The sequence below is a fragment of the Lepisosteus platostomus genome, chromosome 13 (genome assembly GCF_059453375.1).
Source record: "Lepisosteus platostomus isolate fLepPlt1 chromosome 13, fLepPlt1.hap1, whole genome shotgun sequence".
Taxonomy (NCBI): Eukaryota; Metazoa; Chordata; class Actinopteri; order Semionotiformes; family Lepisosteidae; genus Lepisosteus; species Lepisosteus platostomus.
The window spans coordinates 11,690,216-11,704,849 of record NC_142623.1 but is presented as its reverse complement, the minus strand read 5'-3'; the positions used below and the strand labels follow the sequence as shown (position 1 = coordinate 11,704,849).

General features: G+C 41.6%; 1 protein-coding gene across 1 annotated transcript in view; it reads right to left on the bottom strand.

Annotated features, from left to right (window-relative positions):
• myom3 (myomesin 3) overlaps positions 1-14,634 on the bottom strand; it is a 95,451-nt gene that overhangs the window by 32,922 nt on the left and 47,895 nt on the right. The window contains exons 12-17 of the mRNA XM_088603119.1: positions 9,245-9,444; positions 8,581-8,634; positions 6,845-6,972; positions 6,095-6,278; positions 4,510-4,684; positions 3,720-3,841 (exon numbers count right to left, since the gene is read on the bottom strand). Of these exons, the coding sequence (XP_088459245.1) occupies positions 3,720-3,841; positions 4,510-4,684; positions 6,095-6,278; positions 6,845-6,972; positions 8,581-8,634; positions 9,245-9,444 (863 nt within the window). The remainder of the gene's footprint in view (positions 1-3,719; positions 3,842-4,509; positions 4,685-6,094; positions 6,279-6,844; positions 6,973-8,580; positions 8,635-9,244; positions 9,445-14,634) is intronic.

Below are 14,634 nucleotides of genomic sequence, written 5' to 3'. Positions count from 1 at the left end.
AGGTTGGTGTGCTGTTTTGCTTCTTTTTAAATATTACTTTTGGACAAGAAGAAAGATGCGCCCTTTTTTTCCCCACCATTTTCAAAATGAGAGAAGGCTGACCTGTCCTTTCTGCAATAAAGTCCTATCTCACATAAAACAATTCTTTAACCTTTCTGATTCTGGCAGCTGCAGTAAAGAATTGGGCCTTCCTGAAAATGTAGTAAAATGGAAGAACAGCTGAGTCTAATGATTAAAAAGAGAGGCAGAAAGTCTGGATTCTCAGGGAGCCAGCACTGTGCTCTTTAAAGATTTATTAAAGGGATTGCTGAACCTCCTGCCAGCCTTACCTGACTCTGCACCTTCTGTTAATAATGACCACAGGGAGATTCCAGAGTTGTTTTTTTAAAGAGATGTTAGCAGAGGGGTGCATTCATATTCAGCAAGTTAGCAGCTATCTCGATAACCATTGCTTTATACTGCTTTACTAAACCTAGATGAAAAGAAAGCTCTTCTTATTCATATAATCTGCCAAATCTTTCTCCTTTGTTGGACAAATTGGAATCCAGTAATGTTACACAGTTTAAGACAACCCCATAGTTTTTAACAGTATTTTGTCAACAGTTGATGTGTTGATGATGTTGATGTGTTATTAATGACTGAACAGTCTAGTCAGTTTCATTTTAGAACATATAGAACAGGTCAATTTTTAAAAATTTCAGTGAACTTTGTGGTAGTAATGTTGTTTGTGGTAGTAATCAGACTGAAGAGCTACTTGTCTTGCCTTTGTTCTGCCTTCAATTAATGTCTAAGATCTTACAGTCTCCATTTATTTACATAAGTACATTAGGAACAGCTACTGTGAGTTTAAAAACACACAAAGAAAAGACACTTCTAAAGTATTCACATCCCTCTTGCATTTTTTTTTCACAATTTTTATGCTGCAAACTCTAGAGTTTGTATGGGATTCTTTTGTCACTGATCTACACAAACTATTCAAAGTAGAACATAAGATATAGATTGTTTAACATGTAATTTTAAGGAAGAACACTGAAATGTTTCAATTTGTTTCTAAGTATTCACCTCCTTTGCTATGACACCCTAGAATGAGCCCAGGTGCATCTAAGCTACTTGTACAAACACTTGAATAGAGTCCACCTCTATTGAATAGAACTGAACTGAACAGACATGACAGACATGATCACCTTAATAGCTTTGCTAGGAGGCATTGATCTGTAAAGGGTTATAAAAACATATCTAGGATCCAGAAAGCTCCTAAGAATGCAGTCAGGTTCATCATTAGGAAATCGAAAAAATACAGAGCCACCCAGACACTTCCTAGAAAAGGCTGTCCTCCTAGAATGACTAACTGGGCAAGGAAGATCTGGGCCTGTAACGTCCAGAGAAGTAACCAAGAGCCCAGTGACCACCCTGACAGAACTACGGACCTCCATACCAGTGATGGACAACAATCTCTGCTGCAATACACAGAGCTAGTCTCTATGGGAGGGAGGCTAGAAGGAAGCCAATAACACACCTGGAGTTTTCAAGACAGCATGTAGCAGATCCTGAGACCATGTAGCAAAACCTTCACTGGTCTGGTGAAAAAAAAAACCTCAACTGTTTGAATTTAATGTAAAACATTATGCCTGGGGCAAACTGAACACAACTCTTCGCCTCTGTGACACCATTCCTATAATGAAACATGGGGTGCTGGCATCATTTAATTGGGCACTCAATAGGATAGAGGGATCAATGAATGGAGCCAAAGCTCACAGCCAAGGGCACACTGATATGGCTTCTGAACAAGAAGGTGAATGTCTGCAAGTGGTCCAGCTAAAACACGGACATGAGTCCCACTGAAAATCTGTGGAAGGACTTGATCTGACCTGTATTGACGAAGCTTTAGAAAATCGGCAAGGAAGAACTGGGAAACATCCTCAAATCGAGATGTACAAAGCTGGTATAGATATAGCCTATATCTGGTATATAGATAGATAGATAATACTTTATTAATCCCGCAGGGAAATTGATGTGTTACAGCAGTCCAGCCCAAGACAAGCAAAAACAGACATCAGAATAGTTATAAAACAAAAGACAAAAAAATAAATAAATACATAGGTGTGTGCAAAATGTGATGATCATAGTCACTGTAAAAACAATAAAATATGTGCAAAATGTGCATAGGGTTATACAGACTGATTGTCCAAAAAGTACAATGGAGCAAACATGCTGTCCATAGACGAGCAAATGAAGGGCTAACAGTCCTAGCCTAGGGCAGTGTTATACACCCTGAATGCCGCTGGGAGGAAAGACCTGCGGAAACGTTCCCTTGAACACCGTAGCTGGAGCAGTCTGTTGCTAAATGTGCTCCGCTACCCAGTAACAGTCCCATGAAGCGGATGAGAGGTGTTGTTCATGATGGCTGTGAGCTTGGTCAGCATTCTCCTCTCAGCCACCACCTCCATGGGGTCAAGGCTCATCCCCAGCACAGTGCCAGCCTTCTTGATAAGTTTTTTGAGCCTATTTGCATCTTTTGTCATGATGCTGCTGCCCACTCACACAACAGTAAAAATGTGTAGCAGTGTTCCACACACACCAAAGGACCTGAGCCTCCTAAGAAAATAGAGTCGGCTCTGACCTTTCTTGTACAGGGCGTCAATGTTACCAGACCACTCCAGCAGGTGTACCCCTAAGTACTTGTAGGAATGTACGCCCTCTATGTCCCCACACTGGATGGAAACAGGGTTCAGCGGAGACTTATTCCTTCGAAATTCGAAGATCATTTCTTTGGTCTTGCTGGTGTTAAGCTGGAGATGGATAAGATGACACCACTCCACAAAGTTGGTAATCAAAGTTGGTATAGCTGGAATATCTAAAGCTGGTATAGACATAGCTGTCATTTCTGCACAAGTTCCTTCTACAAAGTATTGACAAAGGGGAGTGAATACTTTAGTAGACAAGGTAATACATTTGTCCCTTTAAATTATTATGTAGGGTGTGTGAATTAAATTTAAAAATTAATTTCAATGAAATAAAAATTCTGGTTGTAACAACAATAAATGCGATTGTTCAGGGTGGTGCAGTATGATGGTAGCAGCATTATGTTAACTTGGACTGGAAAACGTAGGCAGTACAAGCAAATCTTAGAGGAAAACCTGATTCAGTCTGATAAAGACCTCAAGTTGGAGAAAATAGTTACCTACCAGCAGGACAGTGACTCTACAGTGGACTGGCTTAACAAGAAGAAAGTGAATATTGTTGAGTTGCCAACGTGAGCAAATAAGAACAGAGGGCAATTGCACAAAAATTAGCAAAGACTTTCACAAAAAGACTTGCAGCTCTAATTGCTGCCAAAGGTGCTTCTACCCAGCACTGACTCTGGTGGATGAATACAGTACTTGTACAACTAACCTATTTTAATTTTTAATTTTTCTTTGCAGATTTTGCTGACTTTTAACTTTTTTTAGCCATAGAAGTGTTCAGTTTGAACATTCAAGCTTTGATTAAATATATTCACTTCAGGAAAGCTGTTTACGTCATTTGGAAATCAACAAAACAGAACACTGCTGGCAGGGGGTGAATGCTTTTGCAAGGCACTGCATATATTCATTGTGCATCTCTGCATAGAATTGACCATTGTAATTGCATGTTTATCCAAGCCACGGTTCAGCGCAGCTTCTTTTTTTCACTCGTGATCATGCTTTGACAGGCACAGAATACACCTCTGTAAAACTCACAGATTGCTGCTTTGACTACAATAGGTGCTGACTGCTCGGAGTATTCGCTGCTCCCTGCTGCGCTCACCGACTTCACTTTGAACACATAGCTCTTCCAAGGCGTCAGGCCATGAACTGCAAACCTAGAAAGGGACACAGAGAAAGAGATGTGAAAGAAAGTGTCTTTGTTAAATGCTCAGCTGTGTATGATGGACCTCTGTCCTGTCTTCTTTGCTTTTAATAATCATGAAAAAAAAACTAATTCCCCATGCAAATTTGTTGTACCTGAAAGCAAAGGAGAACCCTCAGGCCTTGCTTAATGGTACAGCAAATATGGTTTTCAGTTCCCATGCAGGAGATTTTAGAGCTGAAATTTTCTAAAGCTTCACAAAGAGACAAAGCTGTGCCATACATAATATCAATCACAATTACAAAGCCGTAAGATGTTCCAAATTTATATAGGTGGTTGGTCCTCATATCATTAATAGGTTTACTCAAACTGTATCATGGAAAAGAAACAGTCCACACTATGGGATGTTATTTCAGGGCCTGTAGGGTATTACTCAAGAGAGACATTGGGCACAATTGGGTGAGCACTGCAGAGCATTAGTGCTCCTTTGTGTATATTGTTCTTTCTACCATAGGAATGCTTTCTATGGACTCATTTGTGAGAGCACCAAAACTCATTATTGCACAGCTTTCACAGTGCAGCTTTACAAATTGGGTAACCAACATTATCAGCACCTCATATACAGGCAAGTGAGTTTTAATCATTTACTGGCATCTCTTCCCTTGCAGGTGGCTGGTGTACCTGTTGCCATTAACTGGCTTGTTATTAACTGTCAGCCACTTGTCTGTCCCGGCCTCACAGCTGTAGACGTAGTAGCCAATAATATCCTGAGCGTTCTTGGGTTCCTCCCACTGCAGCAACACTGACGTGTCTGTGTCCCTGTAGGCCACAATGCCATGTGCAGGAGGAGGCAGTGCTGACAGAGAAGCAGAAAAAAATATTTTATGCACCTTAAACATAGTTCATATTATTTACCTGTATTTGTAAGTCTCTCTCTCCCTTGTGTTTGCTCTTACAGTCATATAAACCACACATTTGCGGCCGTATAGGAGGTCAACTCTGCTGTATTTCTTAATGTGAGTCAGAGGTCTTATACCACATGAAAATAGACATTGTATGGTGTTGTTTCTAGTTGAAACCATTGTTCAGGAACATGTTTCTAAGCCATTGCCACCTATAAGTAATGGGTGCATTGATTGAAATGAAATCTTTCATTCACTTCTTTTGGAAAAACAAACTAACACCACAAATGTAATATACAGTATATTTGAATCAACCCTGAAAACTAAGGCCAGACAAGCTGAATGCACCAATAGAAAAAGAACAATAAATTAGCTTTTAGTACATTTTAATTAAACAATACTGAGCACTTGGGAATTCTCAAGGGTGTAAATGCACATGTTTAATTCCTCTTTAAATATTGATGCAGGGGTGAGACATTCTGGACCTAATGTCATTATGCACTTCAGCTAAAAAAATGTACAGAGTGACTGGGCTGTCTTCTTGTATACCTCACCAACCACAACCCTTTCTGGCAGGTCAATACGGTCAGTGAACATCAGCGTGCAACTGTAGCTCTGGCACTGGATGACCAGTTCCAAGAAGAATGATGGCAGGCTGGTCCACAGCTCAGGATTACTCTGCAGCAACCCATGTTGGAAGAGGAGGAGGAGTACATTCTATGGAGAGTTTGCAGCGCAAGTCTAGGCAAAATCCTAACTTTTCCTAAGCCTAATCCAAAATCCTCATTTTCAACAGCTTTTCCTTCTAGGTGCCTGCTCTGTACCAGCGTTTACTCTTCATGCACTTACTGTACTTTTCAATGCTATTGGCATAGTTCAACAATGTCAGAGAGCTTATTTGGAAGTGGGATGCATGGTCTCACTCCCATGGTCTCCATCTTAGCCACCACATGGCAGTGATTCACTTTGCACCTATCCTGCCATCACTCCCTCAATGTGGCAACACACTGCAAGGAGCTGTTCAGCGTGGTTGTCACAACAGCAGGACAAAGACCATGTCCAGAAAGGGCATCACACCTTCTGCCTCGTACCCTCAACAGCACAGACTGATCGAGGACTCAGGCACGTCCTCCTCTGACATGCCCACTGTCTTTAGCCACTCACCGCTCAGCAAGCCTTGCTGCATGACTCTGATGTTCAATTGAAATTGATAAGACTTTATTGATCCTGAAGGGAAATTGATGAGGCTCGAGGCTCTCTAAATGACGGTACCGCACGAATAACTTTAAGGAGTTACAACAGAGACCCTGCCCAGAACAGGCACATCCTGCTTGTCAGCGGAGAAGGGGTTTCAGAGCCCTTACCAGTTTTTTCCTTCAGCGAGATGGGTTCGCTGCAGTCAGACGGGTCACTGACTCCGTACTTATTGACCGATCGGACTCGAAAGAGATAGGAGCGTCCTTTTTGGAGGTCAAACACAGGGAACCTCGGAGAGTTCACAGGAATATCCAAGTTTGACATCATCCAGCTGTTGCTGCCCGCCACTGACTGAAGAAAACAGGGTACGAGTCATGCATTCTTGTCTTAGTGAGTTTGGTTTTAGAGTCTGTAAAAGTAACGTTTTAATGCAGCAATTTAAACTATTTTTACTGGTTCATAGAGGAATATTGCAGAGCATTTTGACAAATTTCTTAATTACTTATTTAATTTATTTCTCTACACAAAAAGGTACTTTAGACAACTTTAGGTTCAGTCAGCTATATCTCACCTTCTGTATACTGGTTTATAGCTTTTCCAGCATTCTGGTTGTTCTGGAGGGGATCCAATTGTGTTTATGGATACGTATACATAACAAAATGATTGCAAATTGTATTATTCCTTATACTTTAAATCAAGTATTACTATTTATTTTTCTGTGTAAGTGTGAAATTTGCTCATAACCTTACAGAATTTACACTGAATTGTGGACTCAAACAACTCAAGCCTTTAATGGTCGACCCCCGCTGTTGCAGGGGATTGTGGGAGTCAGCACATGACAGAGTGGAAAGATGGAATTCAAGGAAAAGTGCTTGGGGAAAAGTGAGTGGAGTTCAAGCCATCATAGCACCGTTTACCTGCTCTATGTAGTAGGAGAGATGCTCCCTGCCCCGCGGGTCTGGTTCGGCCCAGCTCAGTATGACGTAGCTCTCACTGCTCTCGCTGGCATGCACACCAGTGGGTGGTAAGGGAACAAGAATGTCCGCTGTGAAGGACAGAGGAGACTCTGAAGTTTCAGTCTGTCGAGGAAAACAGCCTCTCACAGGATGTTATGTAATATCAATAAGGTTAAGCAGCATTTTAAAGAGATCACTTATTTCCAGTAGAGGTTTGATAATGAATGGCCTGTAATGTTTGGCAGAATTCAAAGAATTATAGCTGATATTTTAATGTCCAAATTTCTTGCTGTCTCTCTGATTGAACCTTAACAGTAATAATTCTTCTTCTTCATTCTAGCGTTAATCCTGCATTGGCAGGGTCCGCTTGTCGGCACGCCCGTCTCCGTTTGGCGCGGTCATAGGTGTCTTCTGGGGCGACGTTCACTTTCCGCATGTCTTCAGTGATCCGATCCATCCACTGCTTCTTGGGCCGCCCTCGCGGCCGTTGACCCTGCAGGCTCAGTCGGATCGCTGTCTGTGCCACTGTGTGGTCGCCACTTCTCATCACATGTCCATACCATCGCAGTCTTCCTTCTCGCGTCTTCTCCATTATTGGTGCCACTCCAATGCATCGACGGACATCGTCATTGAGGACGTGGTCAAATCTTGTTAGGCAGAGACACCAGCAGATCATTCTCATTTCTATGACATGGAGGGCCTGCTCATGCCTGGAATTTGCTGGCCAGCATTCCGATCCATATAGGGCAACAGGACAGACAACGGTCTTGTGAACTTTGGCCTTGAGTCGGATTGGCATCCGGCGATCGCAGAGAACGCCGGTGACCTGGCGACACTTCATCCCCGCCGCGTTCACTTGGGCCCTGGCGTCGCTGTCGCTGCTGATGATGGAGCCGAGGTATTTAAACTGCGTCACTTTCTTGAGCTCTTCACCACTGATGCCGATAGTTCCATCCGTTTGAGGGCCGTACTCCATGTACTCGGTCTTCTTGGTGTTCAGCCGCATTCCATGCTCATCCAGTCGGATCTTCCAGCTCTGCATTTGGTGTTGAAGACATCGTCGGCGTAGAGCAGCAACCACAGGTGAGGTGCCTGGAGGTCGGCCGTTGCCGTGTCCATGCAGAGCAGAAAGAGCAGGGGCGAAAGGGCCGATCCTTGGTGAACGCCGGCATTGATGGCGAAAGGTGGTGAAGTGCCCACTGGGCCTCTGACAACGCTGGTGACGTTGCGTAATTGCAAGGCGAGCCAGTAATAGTTTCAATTAGAAAATGAACATAAACAATTAAGGAAATGTTTGTATTGAAGGCAACCTGCAGAGGCTTGGGGAGACCACGATCTACTGCAGTCTTCTTATAATGGGACCTGAGTGTTAATTCTCAGCAAAAGAGTGTAAAAAGATTCAATAAACACAGGCACAACCAGGACCTAAACCAGGACCCCTCAGCCTCCCTTAAAATGATCAAACAGCTTTTAGTGCAACTTACATCAGCCAAACTACAAAAGCCCCCAAAATTAAAATGGCACATCTTTTTTTTTTTGACTAGGAAAAAGCAGCACAAGAAACTATCAGGCGTTCCATCTTCTCCTATTATCTGTAGCCGATGCTTTGTTCCCAGGTTCTGCATACTGCATATAATTGAATAATAATAGAACATTTTTAAAATTGAGTTTGTGAATTTAATTAAGAAAATCGTTACCTTCAAGTTCGTCCTTAGTAATAATTATCTCCTTTCCTTTATCCAGCTTCACCACTGTAAGATAAAATTGCACACAGTGAGGAGCAGTCTGGGTTATTGGTGAATTACAAAGGTCTTTGCTGCAAAAAAAGAATTCTCTGGTATTAGAGACAGATATTATTCACAGGGCAGGTTAATAATGGTGCATTCTTGAGTGGTTTCTCTTTGTGAATAATCTTTTTTCCTTTTAAAAATATCAGATTTTTTTGTAATGTCCTTTACACGCATTGTTTAAATCAAGCTACAACTGAACAAAATACCTTATAAAGGGAAAGGAGCTACATCCATGTACGATATGGTGGAAGATCTGAACACTTACATTTCCCCACACATCTTACCTCAGCTGGAATGTGAATTACATTTGCTTGCCTTTATATTCCCTCAGGACCACAATACCCTTACCTCTGGTCGAGCCGAGATGTCTTCCAGTAAGAAAACAGGTAAGAGAAAGAAATCCTTAGGAGAATCAATGAGGTAGTGTTTCTCTGGAAGAGTTGAATGAGGAAGGACCGACAGATGGCCAATGGGACCAAATCAGTTTCCCGAGGTTTTATACTGGCTTGTGTAGAATTTCTTGTCACAGCTGCTTGAAGTGCTGGCAGGTATAGGGGATGCGTGGGCTTACCCATGATCCTGCTAGCCTCAGCGGGGTCTGTCATAGTCACAGGATTGCTGCTCTTGGAGGGTCGACCAATTCCGGCATTGTTCACCGCTCTTACCCGGAACAGGTAGGTCTTGCCGTCCAAGAGGCCAAAGACTGGGCACCGGCAGAACTTGTGAGGGGTCTCATTGCACTGCACCCACTCTCCAGTCTCTACGTCACACCTGGAGACAAACAAAGAGCTGACAGCCTCAGGACACGACCGTGACGTCTGTGAGAATGGGGTCCTTTCTGGGGTACGTCTATGCTTTTATATCACGCAATATCATGAGCTCTATTGTCTTCACCTTCTATACTGCAGTGGACACGGTAATGACAGTGATGACACAGAAGACAGCTTCCAGATTCTTCAGATCAAGGGTGGATAAAGGGAGTATTTTCCATAAGCTTTGTTAGATGAATGTGATTTCAGATATCCTTTCCAGCAGCATTCATAAACGATACTCTAATTGCTGAGTTGAAGTGGAGTCCCATGAACAGGCCATCCAGAATATAATCCAATAGTTCTAAACAGTGTTCAATGCACTACTGTATGGAAAGTTCTTGTTCATCTGGAGCACATGTGAGTTAGAGGAGGAAAGAAAGTGTAAGAAAGAAGTTAAAAAATACTTTCCTTCAGCTCCGAATCTTAAAACCCACCAGACCTCAACACTTACTGTTCTGATTGATGGAAATATTCCATTTCCTGGTTGGGGGGTTAAGGGCAGTAAGATAATATTAAAAACGCAAATCAACTGCTCGTTACAGAAGGGACAGACATGATCACAGAGATGGGTGGGGGTGAGCGAAAGCAACGAAACAAAATCTACACCAACAAATCGAGATGTAAGAGCTGAAGAGGACACGGTCATTTTTTACAAGGGAACATTTCTCAGCTGGTTTTACATTAAAAAGTCAACTTGTATTTCTAAGCTTTTTACAGATATCTTTATATCCTAACTATCCAGTGGAAGATCCTGTGTCCTTACTATCCAAAGCAAACATACTCCATATAATGAGGCACCTTAGAGTTCTGTAGCATTCCCAACTGTATTCAAAATAAAATGACAACAAATTTTCTCAAAAATATCCAGCACCAACCTAGAGTCACTCAAACTTTCCTCCTTTTCCTTTGTTTGTTCTCCCAGTTTGTTCTGAAGCACCTTTATATACACTTCAAGCCTACATGTCATATTATAACCCTTTTCATGGGATAGTTGTATTCATGTTCATCACTTACGATGCAACAAAAAGGAAAACATTTGGCATAGTTGATAGCTTATCAACTTTACTGTACTTTTTACGTTTGAGCCACTACTTCCAGCCAGTCCCAGAGAAATGAATATAAAGGTTATTGCATGAAAAAATGCTTCTAAATTTCAATTACTTGTAAACAATTGTAATATTTAATTATTTAGGTCTGTACTATAGACAAATCATATTTAAAAAAGTAAGGCCTTAGTTCTACTTGATGGCCTACAGTTAAGTGTTATTTTCAGTAATTATCTCCACCTTCGGTAAAAAGAGCATTTTTTCTACTCCAAAAGATCTCCGGTAGGGTTCATTAACATTTTTCTTTTTAATTATCTGAGCATCAGACTACAGTTTGAAGAAAATTTGGCAAGAATATCAAAATTTGGGCAGGGAAGGCTCTTTTGACCTATAGCTAGGTTTTGGTACATGTGGGAGTATGAAATAAGATATCCATTTTGGTTTTTGAGGTAATGGCTGTGTGAGATACTGGGACCAGTTGCCTAGTCTTATTTATAATATTTCTTATGTTCTTACTTTTACCTTTTTATTCTTATGTAACTGTTTTTAAACTGACCAAGTTACATATTAGAATTAGCTCTCAAGAGTGGTGAGTCAGTGTGTGGGCTGCAAAAAGAACAAGCACAGAGTAGCTGTTGACATTTTCTGCACTTGCGTGCTTGTGTTTGGGTCCTAACAGCCTAAGCAGATGCATCTGCAAACTGTCAATGTAGTATGTTGGAAATATTATGTGTCAGTCAGTTAACGTGAAGTGGTAGTAGTTTTTTTTCTCAGTGTTTCTCAGTGTTGTGGCAGGACTTGATCCTTGGCTGGCAGAGGCATCTTCCAGCTTTTAGAGAAGAAGATTTATGTAGAAGGAAATTTGTTATGGCACAGAACAGTAGGTGGTTCCCCGTGTTCTCATTCAGACAGCAAATTGAATTAAATAAATGGTGCCTGTTGGTGGCATGGTGGTGCAGGTGTAAGTATTAAGGCCTCACAGCAATGGGACCCTGGGTTCAATTCTGGACCTGTGTTTCATGTGCGTTTCCTCCAGGTGCTCCAGTTTTCTTCCACATTTACTGGTAGATGAGGCTTCTGTGAAAATCAGCCCTGGAGAGAGTGTGTGTGTTTTCCCTGTGATGGATTGGTGTCCTGTTCAGGATGTTTCCTGTCTTGCACTGATTTCTGCCTGCTGGGACAGGATCTAGCTCACCTGCAACCCTGAATTGGAAGAAGTGGTTAGAAAATGGATGGATGGGATATTTGCCTGATTGGTGCATTCAAGTTCACAATTTCATCGTTATGCTATACGGGAGATTGAGGGCTAAATAATCAAATTGGTTCAATATTTTTAATAAAACCTTCAGTTGCTTATTCCTGGTCATGGCAGCCCAGAGCCAATCTCAGAAGCAGAGAGAAAAATGTGGGAGTAGGATATTGGGACCTTGGAGGGACACCAGCAAATCACAGGGCACTTGAGCACAAAGAGGACAATTCAGAAACAGTAGTCTACCTAGACAGCAAGTCTTTGAATAATGGGAGGCCCACCTGGGCTTAACATACAAGCTCCACCTAGTGGAGACAAATTGACCCATGTTGGAACTGAATTCGGGAACAGAGAGGAGTAAGAAAGCAGCTCTGATTGTTGTGCTTCGGTGCCACTCTTGCATCAAACAGCTAGAGAAAATTCTAATGAAATCACTAAACGTTGATTGAACCTACATCCTGAAAGTCATTTGAGCTATTCGTCTACTCCTAGACTCCTAGCTGCTGGAAGAGTCACAGCTTTTGATGCTGATGCTGCTGTCCTCCAGCTACCCTCTGGGTACCTAGATGGCACACGTCACATTTATTTACCATGTTGAATATAATAAGAAAGAAAAATGTGAAAAACAGTACGGATGGAATACATGTGTATAAAGTAGGGAGATAACAAGTAAGAGGAAGTGATTATAACGGTTCCATGGGTGCGATGTGCAGGGGACTGATAGCGATCCTGACAGAAAAGCATTAGCGCACTAGCAGTTCAGCCTGGTATGATGTCATGACCTGGGGCTAGGCAGGGAGCCAGAGAGCTGGAGAGTTTTTGATAGTTCGTCAACTTTACAGTACTTTTTACGTTTACTGTTGAAACCTGCTAACACACACTTTCACAGATACTCATTTTGACATCCCAACTGTATTTTGCATGTATAGTCTTACAAAGTCGATTTTCGAACTGCACATCACCTTTAAGACTGGGTGACACTACACACGGTGGAACCCAGTGCAAATTAAAACGACGTACAGCTCAGTCACTAAGTAAGGTACTAAAGTCACAAGTACTTTAAAGATTATTATCATGTGTTATATTCTTATACCCATTCATTGATTTTCTAATCACTTTTCATATAATCACTTCGGTACTGTGGGAGAGCTGGAGCCTATCTCAGCAAGCAATGGGTGTAAGGAGGGGTACACCCAGGATGGGACACCAGTCCATCGCAAAAGCATTATATTATTTATATTAAAACATTCAACACCCAGAAAATGACAGGATAAGAAGATAGTCAGAGAGATACAGAGGAAGATGCAGAAGCAAGGCAGAAAACAGAGAGAGATGTGTACCAGGTGAGAGAACCTTGTTCTGATTCATATTGAAAACCAGATTCTTACTCAGCATTTGAACCTTGTTCAAGAGAGCTTTATGTTCTGTTATTTAAGGAAAATGATTTTGTGGAGGAATCCCCAGGCTAAAGACGTTCTCCCCTAGTTGGCTATACGTTTGTAGAATAGGGAGATAGACTCCCATACACTTAGGGACATCGTGGTTTATAGAAAGGGAGAATCGTATTCTGTTAATTGAGGGAGCAAGGTTTATCTCTCTTGTTGGCCTGTGTAAGTATTATATACAGTAGCATCTCTGTGACACCTTGCTTATGTAAATAGTATATGATTTATGTTGTATGTGTGCAACATTGTGCATTGTCTAGTTGTGTTACTGTTAAAAAAATGTTTATGCTAGTTTGCCTCTCATTTATCACTCTTTTGCCAAAGCTGTGCAAGAGAATAATAACTAAGGTGCATTAAACTGTTCCAACCACATAGGTATATTTTTTACATTTCGATATTTGACATTTGATGGTTAATAATTATGTATTTTAATTATTGTTTATCTTGACTCTATTTTACATTTTCTTAACCCCTACTTATAGCAATATTTTCAATTTTTGTGGGTAATTGTTTACTTAAGAGAAAAACATGCCACAAAATAAACTACTGAAACTTTATCTGAGTGAGTGCTTTCAGCACATTTTAAGAGAAGAAATCTATCCTGTTTCTGCTAGAATGTTTATGTGAGACATAAACGGATAAATATTTGCACCCTGGTAGGCTGTTATTGGGAGTAAATAAATTCAGGCTGGGTTTAAGATGGCTTGATATTGGCAGTGATAAATATAAGTTCTTCAGGATAAAAAAAGCTTTCCGAGTGTGCTACTGTGTTGCCAGGCAACGGGTCAGGACACACTACTAGCAGTATATACTCTTTTTCCTGCTTATCAGATTATTTTTTATGAAGGTTTTATCTGGAAGTTTCTGCTAGTTGCCATCCCATTTTTACTTCTGGCAACACTCCAAGCAGATATTAGACAATTTATATAGAGAGTCATTCAGAACCACCTGACTTTGAACTTCCTTCCACTGCTTGGATCAGATGAAGGTGATCTGAAAAGAGTTGTGTTGTGTAAATGGCTATAAAGTAACATAACTGACAATAAAGCAGTTCGAGGAGGTGTCTCATGATTACATATTGTAACGCTACGGGGTTCAAGTGGGCGCCCTCGCCTGCTGCCTACACAGGTCGGCCCCGCACCGTCGGGGACGGGAACCCGGGCCTCCGGCATCACTCAACAGGGACCCAGCTTGTTGAGCTAAAGAGAGATCTCTCCACAGCCCAGCGGCTGTGGTCCTGCTATTACAGGGAAGGGCGGGGACGTCACCGCTCTGGTAAGCCGGCTCTTACACAGTGCCTGTCGGCCGTATGCGTTACAATATCAATTGTTTTAAAATTATTTTAAGTTATAAAGTCAGTTTTCTTTCTTTTGCAGCAGATGGGATTTTTAAAAAACAGGAGAGTGAAT